This window comes from Neomonachus schauinslandi, chromosome 5 (assembly GCF_002201575.2).
Source record: "Neomonachus schauinslandi chromosome 5, ASM220157v2, whole genome shotgun sequence".
Taxonomy (NCBI): Eukaryota; Metazoa; Chordata; class Mammalia; order Carnivora; family Phocidae; genus Neomonachus; species Neomonachus schauinslandi.
The window spans coordinates 12611460-12634234 of NC_058407.1; the positions used below are offsets into that span (position 1 = coordinate 12611460).

At 57.8% G+C, this 22775-nt stretch overlaps 1 protein-coding gene across 1 annotated transcript in view; it reads right to left on the minus strand.

Moving 5' to 3' along the window:
- The window catches only part of TOM1 (target of myb1 membrane trafficking protein), a 37580-nt gene that overhangs the window by 4102 nt on the left and 10703 nt on the right, over positions 1-22775 (minus strand). Inside the window, exons 2-12 of the mRNA XM_021687389.1 lie at positions 16422-16506; positions 13856-13934; positions 12797-12946; positions 12346-12480; positions 12097-12243; positions 9371-9487; positions 7298-7431; positions 5611-5644; positions 5198-5291; positions 4232-4352; positions 2390-2465 (exon numbers count right to left, since the gene is read on the minus strand). Of these exons, the coding sequence (XP_021543064.1) occupies positions 2390-2465; positions 4232-4352; positions 5198-5291; positions 5611-5644; positions 7298-7431; positions 9371-9487; positions 12097-12243; positions 12346-12480; positions 12797-12946; positions 13856-13934; positions 16422-16506 (1172 nt within the window). The remainder of the gene's footprint in view (positions 1-2389; positions 2466-4231; positions 4353-5197; positions 5292-5610; positions 5645-7297; positions 7432-9370; positions 9488-12096; positions 12244-12345; positions 12481-12796; positions 12947-13855; positions 13935-16421; positions 16507-22775) is intronic.

Genomic DNA, 22775 nt, shown 5'->3' on the forward strand with positions numbered 1-22775 from the left:
GGACCCCGGGGTCCTGAATACGCTGGGCAAAGCTTCTCCTCCCTTTCCAGAACGATCCTGGGGGCGGGCCTGTGCAAGCCCAGAAGGGCAGAGTAGGCAGCTGTCAGCCCGTCTGGTGGCTCTGCAGCGATGCTGATGGGTGTCCCAGGATTAGAACACGGGCTTACCCAGTCCCCTCATGTGTATCGATGGGCAACCGGGATTCTCGAGGACCCCAGAGATGACTGGTGCAGAGACAGGCTAGAGTCCTGCCTCCCCGACCCTGGACAGACCGGCCTGGAGCCGGGCACTCGCTGTCCAACACCCCCGCGACTTGTGGAGCCCGGGGGCAAACCCTGGCTGCCCCCAGAGCTGGAACTGGACGCCACCCTGCACCTGGCTGCTTGGAATCACAGCCTGACAGCTTGGTGGGAGAAAACCTTACCAGCACCCAGCCAGACGTACCCATGTCGGGAGCAGGTGTGTAGGGACAGTTTTAAGAACATCATACCCTGATCTAATGGAAGCCGCTTAAATCTCTCAAGGGATCAGAGAGGAATAAGCAATCATTTAGCAGCTTCTGCTCTTGTGCAAGTGGAGCTGTGTGTACGTGACCTCTTTGGGGCCGTGAGGCCGTGTTGGAGCTAGGAGATCTGGGCTCTAGTTCTTGTCATGCCCCCGACACGTGTGCCCCTGAGTCGCTGTGTGCCCTGGGCCAGTGACATCTGTCCTGGGCAGCAGCTCCTTCATCTGCAACTGGAAGGGGTTGGCTACGGAGTTAGCCTCTGCGCATGAGAGGCCAGGTGGCCCGAGAGGGAAGAGCTTCTAACAGGCTTCCAGAGTGTTTGGATTCATCTGGATTCCGGGCGCCAGATTTTCTGGAGTGTTCCCCCCTGTTCCTTAGAACTCTGCAGGCCATCTGGGGCTCTTACTACCAGCTCCAGCCATGGAGCCAGAAAGACCAACGGCCGTGAGATCTTGGCAAAGGACCTCGCCATGCTAAGCCTCGGTTTTCCCATCCGTAGGTGGGGGTAACCACCCAGCAGCTCTGGGAAGATCAAACGCCTCCCTACGTGCCAGGTACCACGCTAAAAATGTTATACCTGCTGCCTCCCCTGGCCTGTCTCTGGATCTCAGTTTTCTCACCTGTCAAAGGGGATAACAACACACCCTAAGGGTTTGTGTGAGGACTCAGAAAGGGGGATACGTAGAGGGTCTGGCACAGGGCACAGGCTGGACAGATGACCGCTTACAAAGGAAAATCACGGAGGCTCTGAGACACGGGTGTGAATGCGCTCTGCTTGGAGCCAGCCACACAGCACACTCGGGGGACGTGTCACGTTCTAGCTGCTCCTGCCTCCACAGAGTACCACGTCTTGCTCTGCTCTCACTTGGGAAGGCCTCCTGAGATGCTGGGGACGCCTTTGGTGAGTCTCTGGGACGCCCCACCCACTGGCATACTGGGCAGCTTCCGCCTCCTAGCTGCTCTCCCAGCCTCCCATGCTGGATCCTTCTAAAATGGACAGATAAACCTTCCCTCTGCTCAAGACTGACCATGGCCTCCACCTCACACAGTGCTCCTGGCTGCCGGAGGCCCTCTGGTCCCTGCTGCCTCTCAGGCTCTGTCTCCCGTCACCTAGTCCCACCCTGGCCTCAGAAACCTGTGCTGTGCCCGGGCCTCTCCTCTGCCAGCCCTTCACCCCTGCCTCTCCGATTCCTGGGCCCTGCCTTTTCTAGCTGCCTCCCAAGAAGCCACTCTGTCCACTTACTGGAATAGGAACTCTCGCCGCCCCAAAGGCATCCACAGACAAATTCAAAGGGACGAGAACCGGACTTGGAGTTCTTGCCAAGGGGGAGGGGCCACCCAGAGAGCGTGCTCAGTGCCGGGCACGTGGCTCTCACTCTGTACGTGGCCAAGCACTTCGAGGGAACTAAAATGGTGCCCCTGGATGCCTCCCTGCAGTTTTAGGTCTGTCCTCTGGTCCTCTGTGTCCACACTCCTGCCAATAGTGGGGCTCTAGAGAGGCGGTGAGGTAGAGTGTTGACGGAGCTCAAACTCTGCCAAGCACCCTACACACTCCCTGTCACACATCCTTCTGTAAGCCACCGTACAGGTTAGCTGCGTGCCTCAGGACACACAGCCAGCAAGCCATGGCGCTGGGACGGGAACCCAGGCTGTGGGAGTCCAGCTTCCCGGCCCAGACCCAGGTGCATCCGAGTCCTTGCTCCAACCCTTCCTTGCTGGGTGAACTTGGGCAGATGACTTAACCTCTCGGAGCGTTGCCTCCGCTGTGTGATGGCAATTACCACATAAGCGGCAAAGGGCCCAGCACACGGGGCAGAGACACCGGTGGGCAAGCATTCCTTGGCTTCCCTTCTGGAAAAAGTGGCCACAGGACCCTCTGCTTACCGCTCCAGTGTTCTGCTGTCGGGCATCCAGGGCTCCCGCCAGACTATCTGCTGCTTGGGGGGCTTCGTATTTCACCCTGAAACACAGAAGCCACCGCCACCATGAACACTGCCCTTGCTGTTCCAGGTATGGCGGGATCCAGCTGGGGCCTAAGGGAGGGACTCCGAAGTAAGACAAAGCAAAGAGGAAGTCGACGCTAGGGCACTCTCCTCTCTGTGAGCTGTCTTCTGCTGTGCTGGAAGCCAGTCCCCGGGGAGGGCGTGCAGGAGAACCCATGACCTGAGGACGTACAGGATGTGCCCTCCCCCCAGCATCTCATGCTCTCCTTGCCTCCGAGCCTTTGCACACACTGTTCCTATAGCCTGAAACGGCCTTCCTGCCTCTCATCCCCGAGGTCCAGCCCTGAACACCCTCTGCAGAGTTGCCAGCCACCACGCATGTGTCCACAGTGCCTGGCACGCCCCTCCAGGATAGCGGTTAGCACTGCACGGTCTCCCCATGAGACCGCGGGCTCTGGAGAGCAGGCGCCGGGTATGCTTTTCTCTGCCCCACCCAGGGCCCTGCTTCCGAAAGGAGCGATGGCACAACAGCGAGCCTCAGCCAGGCTGGTGGGCCAGGCCAAGTGCCAGGGGCTCTCTGGCACGGCCCGTGTGCTGCCTGCTGGGGCCCGGCGGGCGGGCCACCCTCCTGGCTGCAAATCCCACTGGACTCATTAGCTTCCACCCACACAGCGGCCTCACAGTGCCCCAAACTCCATGGCAACCGTGAGCTGCTGGTCCCTGAGCACCGGAGCTTGGGAGTGCAGACTGCTCAGACTAAAGACGCAGCTCATAGCCCAGGCTGCCTCTGGTCAGTGGGCAGGGCTGAGCAACCTCACCGAGCCAGGCCAGCCTCTCAGATCTGACCTGGCTGTGGTGTGCAGAGGGCATCCCTGGGCCCTTGGAGGCCCACTGACAGTTCCCAAAGACAGGGCAAGGTGGGGAGGCCAAAGGTCATTCAAATGACCAGAATGACCACTGGGGAGCCACGGGCAACTGCTGAGGCAATCCCTTAATCCACAGCTTCCCTTGGCTGTAAATCCTGGCTGCCCAGAACTCAGTCCTGGGTCCTGAGCAAAGGGCTGAGAATACCAAGCAAACTGCTTCCCCTGACAAGACTGTATGGGGCCAGTCTTGAGAAGCTGAGGCAAGGGGCTGGTCTGGGCTGCTGAAAGCACCTCCCTGAAAACACTGTCCCCAGGAAAGGACAGAACCCCAGCTCTGGTGCAGAGGGGTCAGATCTGAGTAGAGCAACAGGGACCTCTGGGGGAAAGTTAAGGGTGGCGAGTGATCACAAGAAACGACAAGTCCCTGAGGTTTTATCAGGGATCTTCCCTGCCTGCCTTGGAGGGCTTGGTGTGTGGCCTACAGTGTGGTGGGGAGGTGGGTCGGGCTGGAGATGGTTCTAGAACCAGCAGCCTTGGGCTCTCAACCTAGTGCTGCCACGTATCAACGGCCTGACTTGGGGCAAATGACCCAGCCCCTCAATGCCAAGGCTTCCTCCTCTGATCAGATCACAAAAGACTCTGGCACACAGGTGCTCATCAAACCACAGGGGTCCCTTCCCCCTCCCAGGCCTGCCTGTGGGGCATGAAGTCTACCTCTTGGCCACAGGGCTGTCCGGGCCACGAGGACTGATCTAGGGAGTAGGAACTCTGCCGTCCTGAGGGGTACAGGCAGGGGGCTGTGTGTCCTTCCATATGGCGTGCCAAACAACTGGGTTCAGGGGCCCAGAGAGGCTCTGCCCTGACAGAGGGCAGCCCAAACTGGGGAGGATGGGGTAGGGCGGGGGCAGGCCACTCACTCTTTCCGTTGGTCAGCCAGAGAGCTGCCCCGGGTCAGCGCAAACATGTCAAACTCGCCTTCCAGTTGGCCAGAGGCCTCCAGAGACTGCAGGCCAGCCCTCACACTGCTGGAGCCCAGGTCTGCAAGGACAGAAAGGCACGTGAAGGGCCCGCCACCTATTCCTGCACACTGAGCAGGGGCTGAGCTGCCAGGCCCAGGGATGATTCTGGAGAAGCAGCGGGGTGGGGGGTGGGGACGGTGCGGGCGTAGGAGGGGGCAGGCCGCCTGCTGGCTGAGGGACCGTGGGCACGTGACTTGCTCTCCCTAAGGAGGAGACCCAGGGCAGCTGTGCGGACAGCAGGTAAAACGCGGCCCAGCGCATCTGGCGCAGTACATGGCTGAGCAGGGGGCGGGAGGTGAGACGTGCGGCTGAGTTTTCAAACAGCCTAGCAGCAGTGCTTCTGGGCTCTTGCCTACTTCCTAGGGCTTGGCACAAGCACGCAGCCAGCTGTAGGGACCCTAGTCGCAGCGATGGTGATGGCGACTGCTGGCGTGCTGGGGGCGCGCACCCCGGGCCCGGCGCCGGTCTAAGCCCCCTTTGCGCGTGTGCTTACCCGGTCCTCACGGCGACCCTGCCTGTTACACGGCAGCGAGAGGGACACAGGGCGTTCAAGTGACTAGCCCAAGCTCGCCCGGATGGCTCGGGCCACAGAGAATTCAGTGTTGAGGGGTGACCACAGAGCACTGGGCTTCTGAGGTCCGAGGGCGCTTGGGAGTTGGCGGGCTGGGAGGGAGAGCTCCACGTGTTCGGTCCTGGGCACCCAACCTTGCAGTGGGGGTCCGGCCCAGCGAGGTGAGGTCTGGGCCGACCTTCTGCTGCTGGCACTCCAGCTCCAACAGTCTAACAGGAGGGCACCCCCAAACTGCAGGGGTGCCCACAGCACCATAATGTGCCCTCGGCCAGAACCCCCCACACGGCACTTACTCATTCCCGCCAGCTGGGACGAGAGGCTGCCGGTGGCCGCCTGGTCAGGGCCCATGTCGATCAGGTCAGCCGCTGCCTTGACCTCTTGTGGGGCCTGGGGAGAAGGGAGATGCCACCGTTGCTCGAGGATGTGCCATGAGGGCCCCAGCAGCTACGACTGGGAATCAGCCCCACTCTGCCTCTAGCTCAGCAGCACCCCCTGGGAGGCTGGGAAGACCCTGGGGCATCAGCTGGTGGCAGAGCCTTAGTTACCTTAAAGGAACAGTGACAGAAAAAGTGAGAAGGGGACTTCTCTCTGGGCCTGGATAAGAAGGCACATCCTATGCAGGATGTCCAGGGAGGGAGGTGAGCACAGCCCTCCTCTTCCTTCCCATCAACACGGGCATGATCTGGTCCCAGAAAAGCGCCTTTACCTTGCCGGTCTGGCCTGTTCGGAACCGTTCAAACCTACGAAGACAGAAACAAGGCGGGTCAGAGAAACAGAGAGGCCCCTCAGCACAGCCCAGCTCTTCACGCTGCTGGCCACCAAATCCATGGCAGTGAGTCATGATTAGGGGGACCGATCCAATTTATGCCTGCTGTCCCCAGGGAACTGTTAACAACAGTGCCCCTTGTTCACTTGCCAGACTGTCCCACTTTGAATGATCAATCATCTGGCCCCTTGTCATGACCAGCAGTAAACGAACCAACAGGAATAGGCTAGAAAAGAGGAAAATGGGGATGCACAGCACATGGCAAAGCTGAGTGCTGTTTTATCAAACATGTTCGGGGATTCGCTTACACACGTGTTCCTGTGTCACTGGCTCTCCGAAGTGGTGTCGGAAGACACGCATCTCTTATGCTGCTTCCTGGAGCCACTGGGACTAGCCTCCAGGCTGCCGAGGTGGCTGCAGAAGGCCGTGGTCTGCTGAGGCCTGGCCCTCTCACTTACTGAGTGACCGTGGGTACGTCCCTTCTGAACCTCAGCCTCCTCGTCTATTACAAGGGGACAGCGGAAGCTCCCTCCCAGATGTGAGGATCCAGCGAAGACCCTGACTTTAGGTAGGACCGTGAACTAGGAGGCAGCAGCCATATGTCAGGCCTGACGCCTGTGCGTGTCAATGGGCCCTAGTCATCCCCAGATTGGGCCCTTGGGCCACCTCAGCCTACACCTCAAAATGGCAGAAAGTGACTCTTCTATTCCACTGGGCCAGGGAGCAGGAAGGGCTGGGCAGACGTGGCCCCCAGCAGGCCACCCCCCCTTCCCCTACTCTCCACTGACTCAGAATCACTTGGGGTCTGCTGCTGCAGAAAGACAGGAAATGAACGAAGGCTGGAGAAGGCTGGATAACTGTGTCTTGACCCAGACATCCCTGGCTGCTAAGTGCTTACAGGTATCACTGCGCGGACTCTTCGTCACCCCACGGGGCAGATAGAGAGAGCCCAGCACCCCCTTCTCCCTTCTTTGGTAATAGCACCCGAGTGCCGTCTGGGGAGCAGCTCTTCCCCCATTTCCTAGGGTCCTGGTACAACCACCTGCAAGGGGCCCTCTTCCCTTCGCCAACTGGTGGGTACAACAAAGCTGAGCAAATCCATTTCTCCTGGGGAGCTGACTCTTGAACAGAATGACAGAAAGTGGGCAAGTGTCTGGGGCCCATTTCCTGATAGCCACACCCTAGGAACATGGTCCGGGAGTTTCTGCCCTGAGACCTCCGAGCCAGCCTGGGATCTCTCTTTCCCGCTCTGCTGGTGGGACTCGCTGTTTGACTCTTCTTTGGACTCTGAAAGCTCTCCTGTCCATAAAGGCTATTCTCCTCATGAACTCTTTTTCCTGCTTAAGTGAGTTCGTGTAGCATGCAAAGAGCCAAAGTCAAGTACGTAGCGGGCCCACGGCAAGGACAGAGCAGCCCGCGTGCAGGGATGCAGCGGCAGGGCACGCTCCGGCCTGGAGAGCAGAGGTGGCAGGCTGCGTGGAGCTCATGCCCACCGGGGAGGGAGAGAGCTGACGGCACGCATGTCTGAGAGGGCGGCGGGAGGAGGCCAGACGGTGCAGACAGGCAGGCCGGGGAGGGAGCGGGCTGGGGCACTGCCGGCCTCTGGCCAGGGGAGGTGGCGGGCTACCGTTCATGGCGCAGGAACACGTTGTTGAGGTTGTCATTGACGATGAGCAGCTCCTCGGTGAGCTGCTCATTGGCGATTCGGGGGATGAGCTCCAGGACCCGCTGCTGCATGGCTCGGCACGTCCGGTTGAGCTCCTGCGGAGGGAGGGGGAGAGATGGCCTCAGCCCCTGGGCCCAGAACGCGGCCGTTGCCGGGGGCCGGGCCCCACAAACGCGCTTCTGGATCCCGCCGCCAGTGTCCTACGCCAACAATGAGCACAGGGGAGACAAGCCACAGGCGAGACGGTGCGTGCAGACCTCCCGCTGCCGCCTTTGCTCGGGTGAAAACCAACAGTGCCAGTGGTCGGTGGGACACACCGCAACTTCTCTGGGTGATTGGGATCTTTTCGTAACCGAGACATAAAAACACCAAACCAGACCTCTCCAGCTATTATCTGCAAACCCTGATTTTGAATTTTCCCGTTATTTTCCCTAATTTTTTTTAAAAAGATTTTATTTATTTGAGAGAGAGAGAGCATGCACGTGTGTGCGGGAGCCAGAACACGAGCTGTGGGGAGGGCAGAGGCAGAGGGAGAAGCAGACTCCCAGCGGAGCATGGAGCCCAACACGGGGCTCGATCCCAGGACCCTGAGATCATGACCTGAGCCGAAGGCAGGCGCTTAACCGACTGAGCCACCCAGGTACCCCTTCCCTAATTTCTTTTTAAATACTTTTTACTTTGGACTAATTTTAGATTTGCAAAAAAGTGGCCAAGATAGTAGAGCTCTCCACTCAGCTTCTCCTCAGGTTGGCGTTTGTCAAGACGAAGACATTAACACCGACCCAACGCTACGAACTCAACTCCAGGCTTTCTTCAGTCTCGCTGTTCTCTGACTAATGTCCTTCTGCTCCAGGATCCCACACTGCACTCAGTCGCCGTGTCACTGACTTGACTTTTAATTGGTAAATTATATATTTAAACTCTCTTTGGGAAAGAGAAAAAAACTAAACGCCACAGCTGTGTAAGTTTTTCATTTGTAAGACGGACTCTTTCTTCAGGTACCAGCCACTAGGTGGCCGGGTGCCTGGGTCACGGTCTCAAGGTGCAAGGAAGCGGTCGGCTCTTTTCTCCCACAAGCACCGTGAAGACCAGACACTGCCCCACTACTGACTTCGGTTCTCTTTTGGACCGTTACCCCCCCTCCTAGAATTTCCTCATCTGCCTTTATTGTGGGGCAGGGCGGGCCCGAGTGACTTTCAACACCCTATGGGCCTCCCTTCTCTTCCTCCTGTGACCAAGCACACTTGTGGCTTTGTCCCCACTTCCTCACCCTCCCCGGAGCAGAAGAGCAGTGGCCGGACCCAGGCTCCTGGGTTCAAATTCCAGCTCTGCTGCTTACCAGCCATGTGACCCCGGGCACATTACGTGCCCTCTCTTCGCCTCAGTTTGCTGACCTGGGCAACGGGGATAATGACAGTACCTACCTCCTGTGGGGGGTGGTGAAGATTAGGTGAATGACTGTACGTCAAGTGTCTACATCAGAGCCCGGTGCACGGGAAGTGCTCATTACTTGTGAGCTGTCACCATGAAAACATAATCACTCACACCTGGTGGCTCCTGGGCCTTAGGGTCCCCCAGCTTTCTTGGTAGCGCTATGAACTGACCTCCACAGGTAGGGTAGGGCCTTCAGTGGTCCCCAGCTGGGGATGGGACGGTGGGAATACTGTGTGATACGTGGAGCGAAAACCCGTGGCTCCCACCGGCCCCGGGGGTCCGAGACCAGCTGCCCTCTCCTCCCCAAGCTGGCGCTGCTCTCACACCAGCCTGCTAAGCTCCGTACTCTGAAAGGGGGAAATCAGAACAATCTTACAGATGAGGATACTGAGGCAAGAGAAGCTATTCTGTTCAAACCAGAAAATGCTAGAGCCCTGAATTCCAATGCAATGGAGCCCAAAGTCTCTGTCCGGTTTCAATCTCTCCCACTGTGACCACGAAGTTCTGAGTAAGCCGTGAGAACTGTAGCGTGGCTGGGGAAGAAATGTGTGTGGGCAAATGCTGGAGAAGTCACCTGGGGGCGGAAGGGTGCCTGCTCACCTGTAGCAGCTCCAGGTCTGCAGGCTCTGCCTGGGTGGGCACCAGCTCCGTCAGCATCTCCGACATCACCCTCAGGTTCCCACTCACCATCTCGAGCTCGCTGCGCAGCTTCGCGATCTGAAATACACCGGCGGCCCTGGTGAGCTAAGCCAGGGGTCCAGAGCACTGTCGCTAGCAAGAAGAGCCTGGCACCATGAGCTGGGGTGGGGTGGGGGGGTACCCAGAGGAGCCGACCTGCCAGTACACTCTAGGCTCTTGAGCCACAGTCCTCGGTGGGTTGCCCCCACCACCCTGAGAACCCCTTACAGAGGTGCTACCAACCGTTACCATCTCCAAACTGGGGAGCCTGGTTCAGGGAAGGCCAAAAGCAGCGGAGCTGAAAGTAAATGCACACAGAGTACGGCTGGAGGCCGCCAGCATTCCCTGGGCCCCAGGCAGCAGCTAACAAGACCCTGGAGGGCAGCTCCCTGCCACGGGGAGAGGGGACAATCAGCAGGTCTGCTTCCCTCCCTAGGGTGACAGGATCTCACTCTGTCTCCTAGGACAGCAGGATTTTACTCCCCCGTCCTGTCCTGTGAGGACGGGATTTTGTCTTGCTCCTGGCCTGCTCCTCCTGGTCTGTTTCGGTGTCCCGGGCTCTTCCAAGCAGGAGTCCCCATGCCACCCGCCCTCTTGAGTATGACACTGAGATTTAGCACTGGTTAAAAAGACGGTAGCAGGTTTTCAGAGACCAAAGGGTTCCAAGGTCTTGGCTTGGGGAATCAGTGTAAATCAAGTTGCAGAGTCTCCACACAGGGGAGGTGGTGAAGGGTCTTATGCTGTGGGGCTCTGTGGGGAGTGAGGTCTCCTCAGGAGCACTACGGACACTGTGAATGTCCAGGAAGCAATCAGTATGGAAGTTCTGAAATTAATCTGGACGAAGAACCCTTTGCCATGGAGTACCGCATGGGTCTAGGATTAAGTGGCCTACATTTTGAGAAATGCATGTGACCCCGCTGATTCCAGAATAGGAGTGTCACTAGATAAATTCGCGATGCCTGTGCGAGCAGTGACCATTTACTGACCGCCTACTAAGTGCCAAGCATTTAACTTTTATTGCTAATTAAACTTCACCCCAGTCTTAGGAGGCACATATCGTTATCCCAGCCTCTGCAGGTGAAGAAAGGGGGTGCAGACACTGCGGCTCACGGACACCTTCCAAACCCCGCAAAATGTTTGGTGTGTTTGGCCTATCTAATGAACGCTCTCGGTATACATAAGTGGAAAGACTACTGACCACAAGCCCTGTGTGTCTGGGTCAGATGGGACCTAATTACAACGGAGTCTGGGAGTGATATCACTGCATGCCTGAAAGCCTTAACATGCCCCAGGAGACAAAAGGGAAGCTGGACATTAACTCCTACTCAGTTGGGTTTTGCAAACTGAGCAGGCACTGGATGTAATCAGTCTTAATCCACGCAGATGCTAGACTTCAGGCAAATTGGTTAAAATCATAACCTGGTGACATAAAATTTAGATCATAGGGTGATTTTACAATTTTTATATACCTTTAATTGTCTGTCCGGTCAGGAAAACTTTTCTAGTAATACTTGTGAGTCTGGGAGGTGATTTTATAACTTGCTATAAGGTATCGAATACGGAAGTCTCTCTTCAGATAGGCTGGGGTGGGAAGGGCTGCTGGGAGGCTTGTTCATAAATCCAAATGAGACAGTGCAGATCAGCAGGTGCGCTTTGGAAGGTCAAGTTTCACTTTGTTTCTGTCACACACCTGTGTCTCTCTCCCAAGTACCTTTAGCAGCTGAGCTTTCACACTTAGCGGGTATGATGGCTCTGAAGTTCTTAACACGCCTCAAAAGTGGGCACCCCAACCACGCAAGGCCTCCACCTGCATCCCAACAGCCACGGCTAAAATGAGAGTGCACTAGGGTGCTGAGCGTGAAACTCTTGATCTCAGGGTTGTGAGTTCGAGCCCCGTGTTGGGTGTAGAGATAGATAGATAGATGATAGATAAATAGATAGATAGATAGATAGATAGATAAATAAATAAAATGAGCACACACCCAGCGCACGCTGGCCATGGCAGCAGACACCCCTTGTTGGGGCGAGCAGTCTCAGCAGGTGGCCTTGCCCCCCTGTTCCCGGTGGAGGAAAATGAGGGACAGAAAGCTACGTCAGTGGCCGTGAGTCTCTGGTGGGTAAGCCTGCAAAGCTACTCACAGAGCCCTAGACTCCGGCCCCTGGAATCTCACACTACACCTCAAACCTTCTTGGGGCTTGGTGGGAAGCATCATGGTGCATAGGAAGGGTTTAAAAATTTTTCTGTGTGCAGATGGTTTAAAACAGTTTTAACAAGAACCTCTGTTCAAATGGAATCTTATTTGAGCACATAAACAAACCCCAAAAGAAAATGGAGATGCTGTTGTTGAGGAGGCCACCTGTTGGGCACTCCCCACCCCCACCCCCTCAGGGGTCCTGCCTGAAGGGCTCCGCGCACAACACAGCTTGGCAAAGGGCTGGCCTGGCCGAGGTGCAGGACAGAGCCTGCTGGGAGTCAGGCAAACCTGAGCTTGAGTCCCACCACCATCTCTGATGAGCTGTGTGTGGCTCTGGGCAAGTGAGTTTATGTAAGCCTCATCTTTGAAACATGGGGCTGCTACGAGGACAGTACTTTTCAGACTGAGAGGGGCGCTCCCTGACCCATGTGGCTCTCACTCAGGCTTGTTTACCTGCTCAGGGGTGGGTGTGATGGGTGTGTCACTGGGGAGTGTGGCCGGCACAGGCAGAGGGGTGGTGTGCGGGGTGGAGTCCCCTCCATGGCTGGCGTCCGTGCCCACTGAATTCGGCCCTGATGGCGCCTCTGAGCTGAACACGGTCTAGACGGTGGAAAACAGGATCAGTGAGGCCTGTAAGGGAGGAGGCAGCTCCCCCACCCCCGGCTCCCCTTCCCACTGCCCCCACCGGCTGTGTCTCCTCACCCTCTGGGGCGTGTGGATGGGTGACAGCATGTCCAAGTCGGTCATCGGGAATTCCAGGCCCTTCCTCCGCAGGTCCTCATAGACGGCCACCACACCTGTCAAGTCGGGCGAGCTGCGGAACGCGTCAGCCCAAGACTGAGAGGGGACAAGGGGGACACGGCCAGTAACCACTGCTCACAGTCTCCCCTGCGAGCCCGCCTTCCTTCCCGCCCCCCCCCCCCCCCCCGAGAGCAGAAATTCCCTCGCTGACTTGCTGGTCCTTGGACTATTGTGCCCAGGCCTCCCCACATGCAGAGCCCTCCAGTCAGCGGACGACCAAGACGGCCCCGCACGAGAAACAGATGGAAGCAAAGGGACACAGAGCAGCAGTGGCAGGGGGCACCAGCTCTCCACCGGCAGGAAGCTGGCCCAGAGCTCGGTCCGGTGCACCTGCCCACCCGCCCGCGCTCACCTGGATGAGGTGGAGCACCTTGTCGTGCACGACGGTGGGCGGGTTGTTCTTGGGCAGGATGGTCCTCACCAGCACGCCCTCCACGAAGTCCTGGCTGGCTACCAGCAGGTGGAAGCGGTGCCCGCAGTTCTTGACGCAGGTTTCTAAAACCTGGAGGCCGGGAGGTGCCCGTGAGCACTCATCCGCGGACGAGGGGGGAAGGGGGTGTCCAGGACTCCCACCCCGGCACTCCGCCTCCATCCCAGAGGACAAGCTTAGTCCAGGCGGGGCTCCCTCAAGTGAGATCCTGGAACATGGAGAAGGGGGGACAGTGCCCTGATTTGGGGGCTGGTGTGCTGGCTAGCGGCCCCCCCGCGGGGTGGCCTCGGTGCCTAGAGAAGCCTGCTCGGATGCCGTTTCCGAGGGGGCCACAGCCAAGAGGGAAGGTAGCTCTCCGAGTAGAAACCAAAGCGAACTTTCATAATCCTATGGTGACCCCACAGCCCCAGAAAAAAAGGCACTGAACTTCCCTCCCCATTTCTGCTCCCACTTCCCGGCAGGAGGTGCCTTGCTCTTCCGGGGAGCTGGATTCACCGGCTGTAAGCCCTGCTCTCATCTCCACCCCAGCCAAGCCCCTCTGGCAGCCAGGATGCCCACTCTCGCCTGGCTTGTCCTCAGCCGCTGGCATTTGCTTTATGTTCATTTCTCAGGGCACCAAGTGCCAGTCAGCAGCACCCAGTGTGGCCTGCCAGGCTTTCTGCCCCGCCAACGCCTGGCTTCACTGAGCTTCTGTGTCACCTGGCAGGTCCTTCCTTCAGCGCAAGCTCTCCGTGTCTGGTTCTGGAGGGATGTGGGCCTCAGTGCGTCTGCTCCCCATGCCCGCGGGCTGGAGAGAACTTTTCCAAATGGTCTCTCTTGCCGCTCCGTGTCTGCTGGCACTGTAGACAGGACAGCGCTCTGCCCACAGACCTTTCCTTCCCAGCCCTTGGAAGAGGAGCCGCAGGGTGGCTGGAGTCCTGCTGGCCCTGGGGGACATGTGGTTCTACCATGGATGGACAGACGGATGGATGGGGCACTCACCGTGAGAGCCAGCATCACCTCGTGGAAGTTCTTATTCCCTACGATTCTCTTCTTCACTGCTCGGAAGGCATCTTTGGGACTGGGCAGAAGGACAAAAGGAAGGATGGGCTGAGGAATGGAACCTTCTTATCCAACATGCGGGGCTGCCTACCTAAGATCAGGAGGCACTGGAACACGGGGATGGCTTTTACTTATCTGTCTTCCCTGTGTCCCGTTTCCTGTTGAACACACGAGTTCTAATCACAACACAAACTACTTGCACCAAAGTCCTCAGTAGATCATAAGTACTTGGCAGAGATTCTCTGCGTGGACCCTGGACCCCCTGCACCAGAATCCCCTTGGGGGGGAAGTGTGAGGATGTGTTAAAAATGCAAAACCCTGGGCTCCCACCCTAGACCCCTGAAGCAAGCTCTCAGGGAGGCCCCCAGGGGCGCCGTGTACATACTGAGGTTTAAGAACCAATCAGCTGCCAACATAGAGTCCCAACGCCCCATCCTGGCCACTTCCTCTCTCCACCCATCCTTCTACTTGGCTAAGTAGCCACACGTGCCGGCACTGTGCGGGGTGACGCATTCCCGGGAGACCCACATCAACGTGGGAAAGAAGAGGGGTCTGCAGTTGGAGTGAGTGGGGGCCGGGGAGGGCGGCTCAGGGCAGTCGTCTCTGAGGAGGTGGCATCACGGCTGGGTGTGAAGGACGAGATGGAGCCAGCTGCGGGGAGCAGGGGAAGGGGTTCAGGCAGAGGAGGGAGGGACTGAATGGAGGCCGTGCAGGGAGGCAGAGGGAGAGGCTGAAGAGGCCCAGTGGTCACGGTAGGGAGGGTGGATACACCTAAGTGCAGGGGGAGCCCTGAAGGCCTTGGCGGCTGCCTGCTCCCCCTGCCCCCCGCCCCCCGCCCCCCCTGCTGCCCGTACCGCCTGCCCTTGCATCCTGCCCTTCAGCACGGTGCAGGTGAAATCAATGTTGCCCCGACGGCTCTGGCCTAAAAGCCTTTGTGGCCCCCAGCTTCCACGTCTGGCTGGTGAAGGCACAGCTAAAATCCGCCTTGCGCACAACTCTTTCCCAGTCCCCCATTTCCCTGGTGCGCACTGCCACACGGCCCCCACGCGGCCGCCACACGGCCCCCCACCGGCGGCCCCCACACGGCTCCCACCGACGCTGCCCGGCTAAAGAAGCCGCCTCCCAGAGGGCGGGGATGGGGTCCCCTTTTGACACTCTGCCTCCCCAGAGGAGCACTCTCCACCCACAGGAGCATAAGCAGCATTTCCTAGGCTGGTGAGTGGCCCCTGGGGCCTGTCCTGCTGTCTGCCAGGCATCTGTCTGTACGGTGCTGACCCCGTCAAGGGCAGGTGAGGAAAGGCGGGCGGCAAGCAAGGTGGGGAGGCGCCATGGAGGCCTATCAAGGCTGTGACAGAGAGGACATGCACCGTGGCCCCTGATGGGTGGGCCCCTGTCCCAGAAGTGTGAGGGCAGTTTGCAACCCAATGCCCTGGGGCCCCTCCTCACCCTCAGGACTCCTCGCCTGTGGCCACTTCAGCTAAAAGGACTTGTCCCCGCCTCTCATAGCGTGGCCCAGAGAAAGGGCATGGCACTGGGAATCAGAGGTCCCGGCTTAGGTGCCCCTCTCCCCACAAAGCACTATCAGGCTGAGGGGGACCTCGCTGGCCAACTGGATTATTCCAGTGAGAAATGGAGACGGAAGTGAGGTCTACTCTGGCTGTAGATTCTGATTTTCCGGAACACAGGCCTTGTCAGGCAGTCTTTCCCGATCACCTTGGCCTTCACACCACATCCCACCCTTCCTGGGTTTTCCTGAGAAGGACAGTGACCCTGCTTTGCCTCTCTGCTCCCCTTAGGACCTTGGGCTTATTGCTGGAAGAATCTAAAAGAGCTTTATGTCTCAGGATAAAGACCCAGGGAGGTACGGTGCCTTGCCCAAGGTCACACAGCTGGTCAGTGACAGCTAGTCAGAGACCAAGAGCCCAGGGCCAGGATGCATCCTCCACAGCACGTGCCCTGGTGTGACTTGCAGACGGGAAATGTTCAGCAAGGGCTAACGCTGATGGGCTCTCAGTTTGCTTTACTGTCACTGCCTTCTCAGTGGCCCCTGACCCAAATCTTAGGGAAATAAAAGTCTATTCTTGCTCACAGAGAAAGCTGGGAGTCCCCCTGCCCATTCCAGCTCACAGAATGCAGAACGGTGCTTGGGGCCACGTCCCAGTGCCGGGGCTGCCAGCTGGCCTTGTCCCCGGAGGATGTGGCCCAGGTGACATTCTAAAAGATCCAGTTGGCCAGGCTGCCGCTGAGACACACGCGTGGGCTGGCAGCCTCCTGGGGCGTCTCTCTCTCGTCTAACTCATGACAGGGCTGTGTGGAATCTTGGTTCCCAAATACCTAAAATGCCACACTGTTGCCTAGGGTGGGATTCAGACAACACCTGTAGCCCTCCTGGCACCAAGGACCGCCAGCGGGGTCTACCTGAGCACCACAGCAGGGGTGGGATGGGAGTGCTCCGTAGCAGAGGGCAGGCTGGGTCCCCACCCCCAGCCTCCCCTGCGGGCCTCACCCTTCCTCCGTCTCGTTGATGATGTCGCAGATCTCCATGTTGAGGGCCCAGTCCTCGCTCTGCAGGGAGCCATCTGTCGCCTTCTCTGTGGAGGAGAAACCACAAGTCACAGTGTGGGGGCGCCCAGACGGATAAACTTAGCTGTGTGCAGGTGTGTGGTGCGGGGCCAGGGCAGGAAAGAGCCAGGGAGGAGGAAGACGACAGATGCTTTCTGGGCACCCAAGAAGGAAGGGCCGGGCAGTATGCAAACGGCTACCTACCTTGTCCTGTTTTGTCATTTAATGTGTTTTTTGGCTGTACTTTATCTCTGTATTATCTTTACTTTTTAAATTGTGTTAAAATGCACCTAATGTTTGCCATCTCAACCATTTTTTAGCGTACAGTTCAGTGGCATCAAATATACCCAGTGTTGTGCAGCCACGCCCACCACCCTCTCCATCTTCTAAATCTGCAGCTCCCCCTTCCCCTCCTCCCCTCCGGCAGCCCTGGTAACGACCACTTTTTTTTTTTTTTTTTAAGATTTATTTATCTGACAGAGCACAAGCAGAGGGAGAGGGAGAAGCAGACTCCCCTCTGAGCAGCGAGCCCGATGTGGGGCTCGATCCCAGGACCCCGGGATCATGACCTGAGCCAAACGCAGACGCTTAACCGACTGAGCCACCCCGGCGTCCCAGCACTATACTGCAATTCTGACTCCCCAGAGACCTCATTATGTGGAATCGTACAGGACATGGCCATCTGCATGTTCTTGCCAAAACACAGGTGCTCGGTAAGGCGGTTCTTTTATTTTTACATTGAGGTGAAGGCCGCATCTCATAAAATTAGCCATTTTGAAGTGTACCATCCAGTGGCACTTAGTGCACTCACAGTGCTGTACAATCATGACCTCTACCTCGGTCAGGTTGGGCTGAATCAGGATAAGATTTCCAGGCCGGAGTCAGCTAGGACATTCTCGAGGCTGTCAAGGCCAGGGTCACTCTAAGTAGGCTCTACGCCCAGTGTGGAGCCCCACGTGGGGCTTGAACTCACAACCCTGAGATCAGACCTGAGCTGAGATCAAGAGTCGAATGCTTGACTGACTGAGCCACCCAAGCGCCCCACTAAATAAGCTCCACCACAGCACAAAGACAGTCTGATCCCCCGCTTTTTGGAGCCGACATTCAACCACACAAATTACCCCTTGCTGGCATGCGCTGTACCCTAGTTAGGACTCTGGGACTAGCCAGGGCTGGTCAATGTTTTTTTTTAAAAATTTTTTTTCCAAAGATTTTATTTATTTATTTGAAAGAGAGAGAAACAGCATGAGAGGGGAGAAGGCCAGAGGGAGAAGCAGGCTCCCCGCCGAGCCGGGAGCCCGATGTGGGACTCGATCCCAGGATTCCAGGATCATGACCTGAGCTGAAGGCAGTCGCTTAACCAACTGAGCCACCCAGGCACCCCAGGGCTGGTCAACGTTTTAAGGTTCAGGGAGTAAAACCCTTGGTGTCCTGACCCTGGGCTCTATCCAAGTCCCCCTCCATCACGGCCCTCTCCTCTGGCTCCCACACCTGGCCCTATCGGCACAGTGTCCCCACCGGCCATCTGTCATATACCAATAGCACCTGTGGGACCAGGCACGTGCAGCTCATTATCCCCCGTGACTGTACAGCCGTCGTGCACGGGAGGCCCCCTCGCTCTGTTCACACCGACAGCTGCCCCCTCACTGGCTGTATAACTGGTGCCCAGAGGGGCTGAGGCGTCCTCTGAGCCCAGGCCCTGTGACCAGGCAGGACCCGTCCTGCGGGACAATGCCTGGGCTGGGCTGGCGGTCAGCTCCCTAGAACTGTGGCTTCTGTGATGTCGGTTTTGAAACTGGCCTGACCTCAGTTCCGCCTTAGGTCCTGCGGACAGATGGATGCTAGGGGAGCTCAGGGCACAAGCCCGGCAGCTGGGGCGTCCAGGGAGGGACCCAGCAGCAGGGCGGGGTGCTTTTCTTCCTAGACTGTGGCTGCGGGAGGGGAAGAAGAAGGCTTCCTTTAAAAGGGTTGAAAGGTGGGCTGTTTCATCCCACAATGATGTCCTGAGTGTGGCTTCTTTGTGTCACACTCCCCACCCTTGGGGACTTACACACTTACTGACCACGTGGGAAGAACTAAAGAGAGCTGGACAAGTGCCACTCTGGGCAGAGGGAGCCACGCTCCATTTTGGAGGGTCTGGGGGGACAGTGCTAATCAAACATGCGGGACCTGCTGCTCCTTCAGAAACCACACCTCGGCGACCCCCAGTCACGTGGGCCAGATTTCCGGCCACAATATTCTGCCACCTCCAGCTCCTGACTCTCCATCCTACCTGATCCTTCTCACCTTGCCATCTGCCTCTGCTGGCCTCTTCCCCGCAGACCACGGCCTCCGCTAATCCGGCCTCGCTCCTCCCCCTCCACGCCCCCTGCTGCCCCAGACTGAACTTTCTGAACCCTGGAAGTGACCCTGCTCCTCTCGTGCCCCCAGTGCTCCAAAGGCTCCATGGCCCTCGGCCCGGCCCACATGCCCATCCTCAGCAGCAGGGCACTCACTCCCCAGTTACAGACCAAGCGCCGTGAGCTGTTGACACGCGGACACAGCTGAATCCTCCCAACCCTGTGCAGTGTGCATCACTGCCCTCACCCAAGTGGTGAGGGAATGGGGACGCGGGGAGGTCACACAGTGGTCACCAGGGGCCAGGGAGCTCTGCCATCCCAAAAGCGTCCTCCTGCCCCCTCCTCCCGGATCCCTGGCTCCAGCAGCAGGCCTTTCGATGCTTCCTCAACTGGACCCTCCCAGTGACCCCTGAAAAGGAGGGGCACCTCGCTTCTCCCGGGGGAGGATCCTTACCGTTTTAGAAGGGATTCAGGGCATTCTGGAAAGGCAAGCGGGCTGGTAAGGGGCAGCTGGGGCATTTATAAGCCAGAGGAAGGCAGTGGCTGGGAATTGGGCGGGTGCAGGAGGACCCGGAGCACAGGAATCTGGGGACATCTGTTTTGTTTTTGTTTGGAACCACAGAAGTAACTCAGCTTTGCAATTTTGGAAAGAAGGGAGAAAAACACTGGCACTGGTCATCAGTTCCAGGAGAATGATAACCGGCTTCCCGCCCTCTGGGATGGGGGTTGTAACCTCCCAAGGTCCCGGGCAGCTGCCCTGCCCCCGTCCCTACCCCCGGGGGCCCCCCGCCCCCCCCCCCCCCCCCCGGCCTGGGTTCAGGCTGCAGGGCGGCTGTCTGGGGCTGGCAGTCCTGTGGCCATAGCCATGGATCACGGCCCTCCCCTCCCCGCCCCACCCCACCCCACCCCCACTCCGGTCTGCCTGTCCTCTCTGTGTCAGGCTGGGTGCAGACACCACCTTTCCGGAAGGCTCCAGAGAGTCTGCCTGGTGCGGTGGCAGGCCCAGTCAGGCTGGGCAGTGGCAGAGGCTTTGGAGTGGGATGAGTCTAGCCCCTTGTCCTAACTCGGGGACCGCAGGCCCACTCAGTCTCTGTTCTCTCCTCTGTGAAACGGAGATAAGACGGCCTGCCTCACAGGCCCTGCGACTTTTCGGGTAAAGAGCAGTCCTGAGTAACTGCTAATTATCCTGACTGTGACCCGGGCCGAGAGCAGGCAAAAGTGGCCCCCAAAGATGCGCCAGCTCCAGGCCCCTGGTCCCAGCCTGCTCATTCTTGGGGGAGCTCTGAACAGCTGGAGGACAGTGGCCTTCTCGGCTCCTTCCACTGCTTTGGAGAAGTCCATGTCTGCAGGTGCTCCGCACCATGCACTCAAACCCCACTGACCATGTGCTCCCACGTCAGCCTTGGGGGCAGCAGCCTAGAGCCTTCTCCCCACCACCCTGCATGTTCAAACAGCCACCAAGTCTGTGAATTCCAGCTGGTCAACGCACCTCTGAGTTGTCCCCAGTTCTGTCATCACTGTGGCGGCTCTCAGTCAGGCCCTGTCACCTCCCCCAGGCCTGGACGTCACCTCCACACTCTTCTCTTCAAACATAAATCCAACTAGTACTTTCTTCCATCTAAAAATTGTCCCTTCACCCCCTCAACTGCCTGAGGGTCAAAAACCTGAACTCTGCAGGGCGGAGAGGGACATGTGGGACTGACCTCGGCCACAGCTGGCTGTCTTCCCCTCCCTCTGGGGCCTTGTTCTTGCCTGCCTCTGGGCTTCTGCCTGGCATGCCTTTCTTCCCTCTGCTACGGTGCCGGCGTCACAGATGATGATGACAACCCCCACCACCAGTATACCCACCCGACACTCAGTAAGCACCAAGTACGGGACTCAGCACTTCGCACTAACCCCTCACCACACCCTTAAGCAAGAGGATGAATAAACTGAGGAGCACAGAGGGGTCCGTGCCTTGCCCACAGTCACACCGCTCACACACTGCAGAGCAGAGATTCAGACTCAGCGAGGTCTGGTTACCAAATCTCTACTCTTACCACTACCTTCTGTTCCTGGACGACAACAAACACTGTGTTCAGGAGGCACAGAAGGTAGTGGAGATCGCATGTGCGGACACAGAGAAGGAAACGAGCCGGCTAATCCCGGCTCATCTTTTAAGGCCCTAACCCCAGTGCCAGCTCCTCAGTGTATCTGCCAACCGGGAGGACTGGGTCACTGTGACCTGCACTGTCATCCTGCACGGTGACAGTAACACCGGGAGGAACAGCGGCAAAATGACTGGCATCCGCTGACTGTCCACTTGTGCAAGCTGCTCAGGAGACCTCCTCTCGGGTCACCTCCCCCCCGTCCCCACCACGGAGGGGGGCAGCTGAGGTCCACCACCCGGAGGTGCAGGAGTGTGTGGCTCTGAACCCCTGCACCTCTCACTCTGCTCGGGCCCTTCAAGGACGTCTCTACCCAACTAGGGTGGGCCCTGAGCTCTCGGGGGCCTCTCTCTCTCACCAGGGCCCTACCTCTGCTGGGACGGAGAGGAGAGGCTCATTCAGGGTTTGTGGAAGGCGAACGGCCCTCAGACTGCTTTGATGCTCTGGTTCCGCTCTGAGTACCTGCCCCCTCCCTCCCCGCCCCACCTGCCCCGATGCCACACACGGTGTTTCTCTGATTGTAAGCTCCCTTCCCCCTTTCCATTTTGAACTCCTCTCATATTGGGGTGGCTCTTACAAACGATGACGTGCCAGAGCTCAGTTGCCAGTTGTTTCTTTTCATTCTCCATGGTGCCTTAGGTTGAACGAAATGGGCTTGTAAGCAGTGAGGGATGGCCTTAAAGGACACGGACAACCTGCAGACCTGGACCCACCCTAGGCTCCGACCCAGTCTAGGGCAGGTTCCAGACCCAGGGCAGAGAGATGCAAATAGGAGTCAGCTGACCGTGATAAGGAAAACAATGACATGGCAGATCAGCTCGAGTGGCTCCCAAAGGCCCTCTTCGAGACCTCAGCCCAGCAAGGGCGTAGGCAGCCATGTTCCGTTTAGACCACATTTACTGAACACCATCTTTCCATCGGAAACACCACCCTCTCATGTCACTCAAAGGAACCACAGTGATCCCTCCGGGGACTTCCTTCTAGGCTTTACTGTTTGGGTTTTTTTTTTTTTTTTAAAGATTTTTATTTTATTTTATTGAGAGAGAGAGAATGATAGAGAGAGAGCATGAGAGGGTGGAGGGTCAGAGGGAGAAGCAGACTCCCTGCTGAGCAGGGAGCCTGATGCGGGACTCGATCCTGGGACTCCAGGATCATGACCTGAGCCGAAGGCAGTTGCTTAACCAACTGAGCCACCCAGGCGCCCATGTTTGGGGGTTTTAAAAAACATTTATATACTTTTATACACTGGTACTGTGGCTAAGGCTTGTTTGTTTGTTTGTAAATAAGAATCCGAGTCCTTACCTTTTAGAGATACACTGAAATATTTATGGGTGAAATGATACGATGTTTGGAATTTGCTGTAAGTAATACCCGCCCTCTGTTCGCTTCCCTGCTCCCTACCCATCTGCCATCTGCCTCCATGCCCTGCCTAGTGCCCCTTATCCCACCACCCACCCTTCTACTTGCTTTCTGTACACCTTCTTCCCGCCCATTTCCCTTGCATCCTTCTCTCTGCCCTCCCACAACATTCTCGGAGCCGTATTATTCATCCAGCCCTGTGGCAGGTGCTAGAGAGGCAAAGATGAAGAACAGAATCCTGGTCCTAAAGTGGTCAGGGATGGCAGCTAGACAAACATTTTCAGAGCAGAGTGACATGACTGAGGCCAGCTCAGGGTGCTGGAGAGCCAGGAGGCAGGGGTGAACACCTGCAGAGGGAATAGGAAAGGTCTGAGCTGAGCACAGAGCACAAGGCATCAGGCTGGGCGGCGGGGGTGGGGGGGATCCCTGACCACTTTAGGACCAGGATTCTGT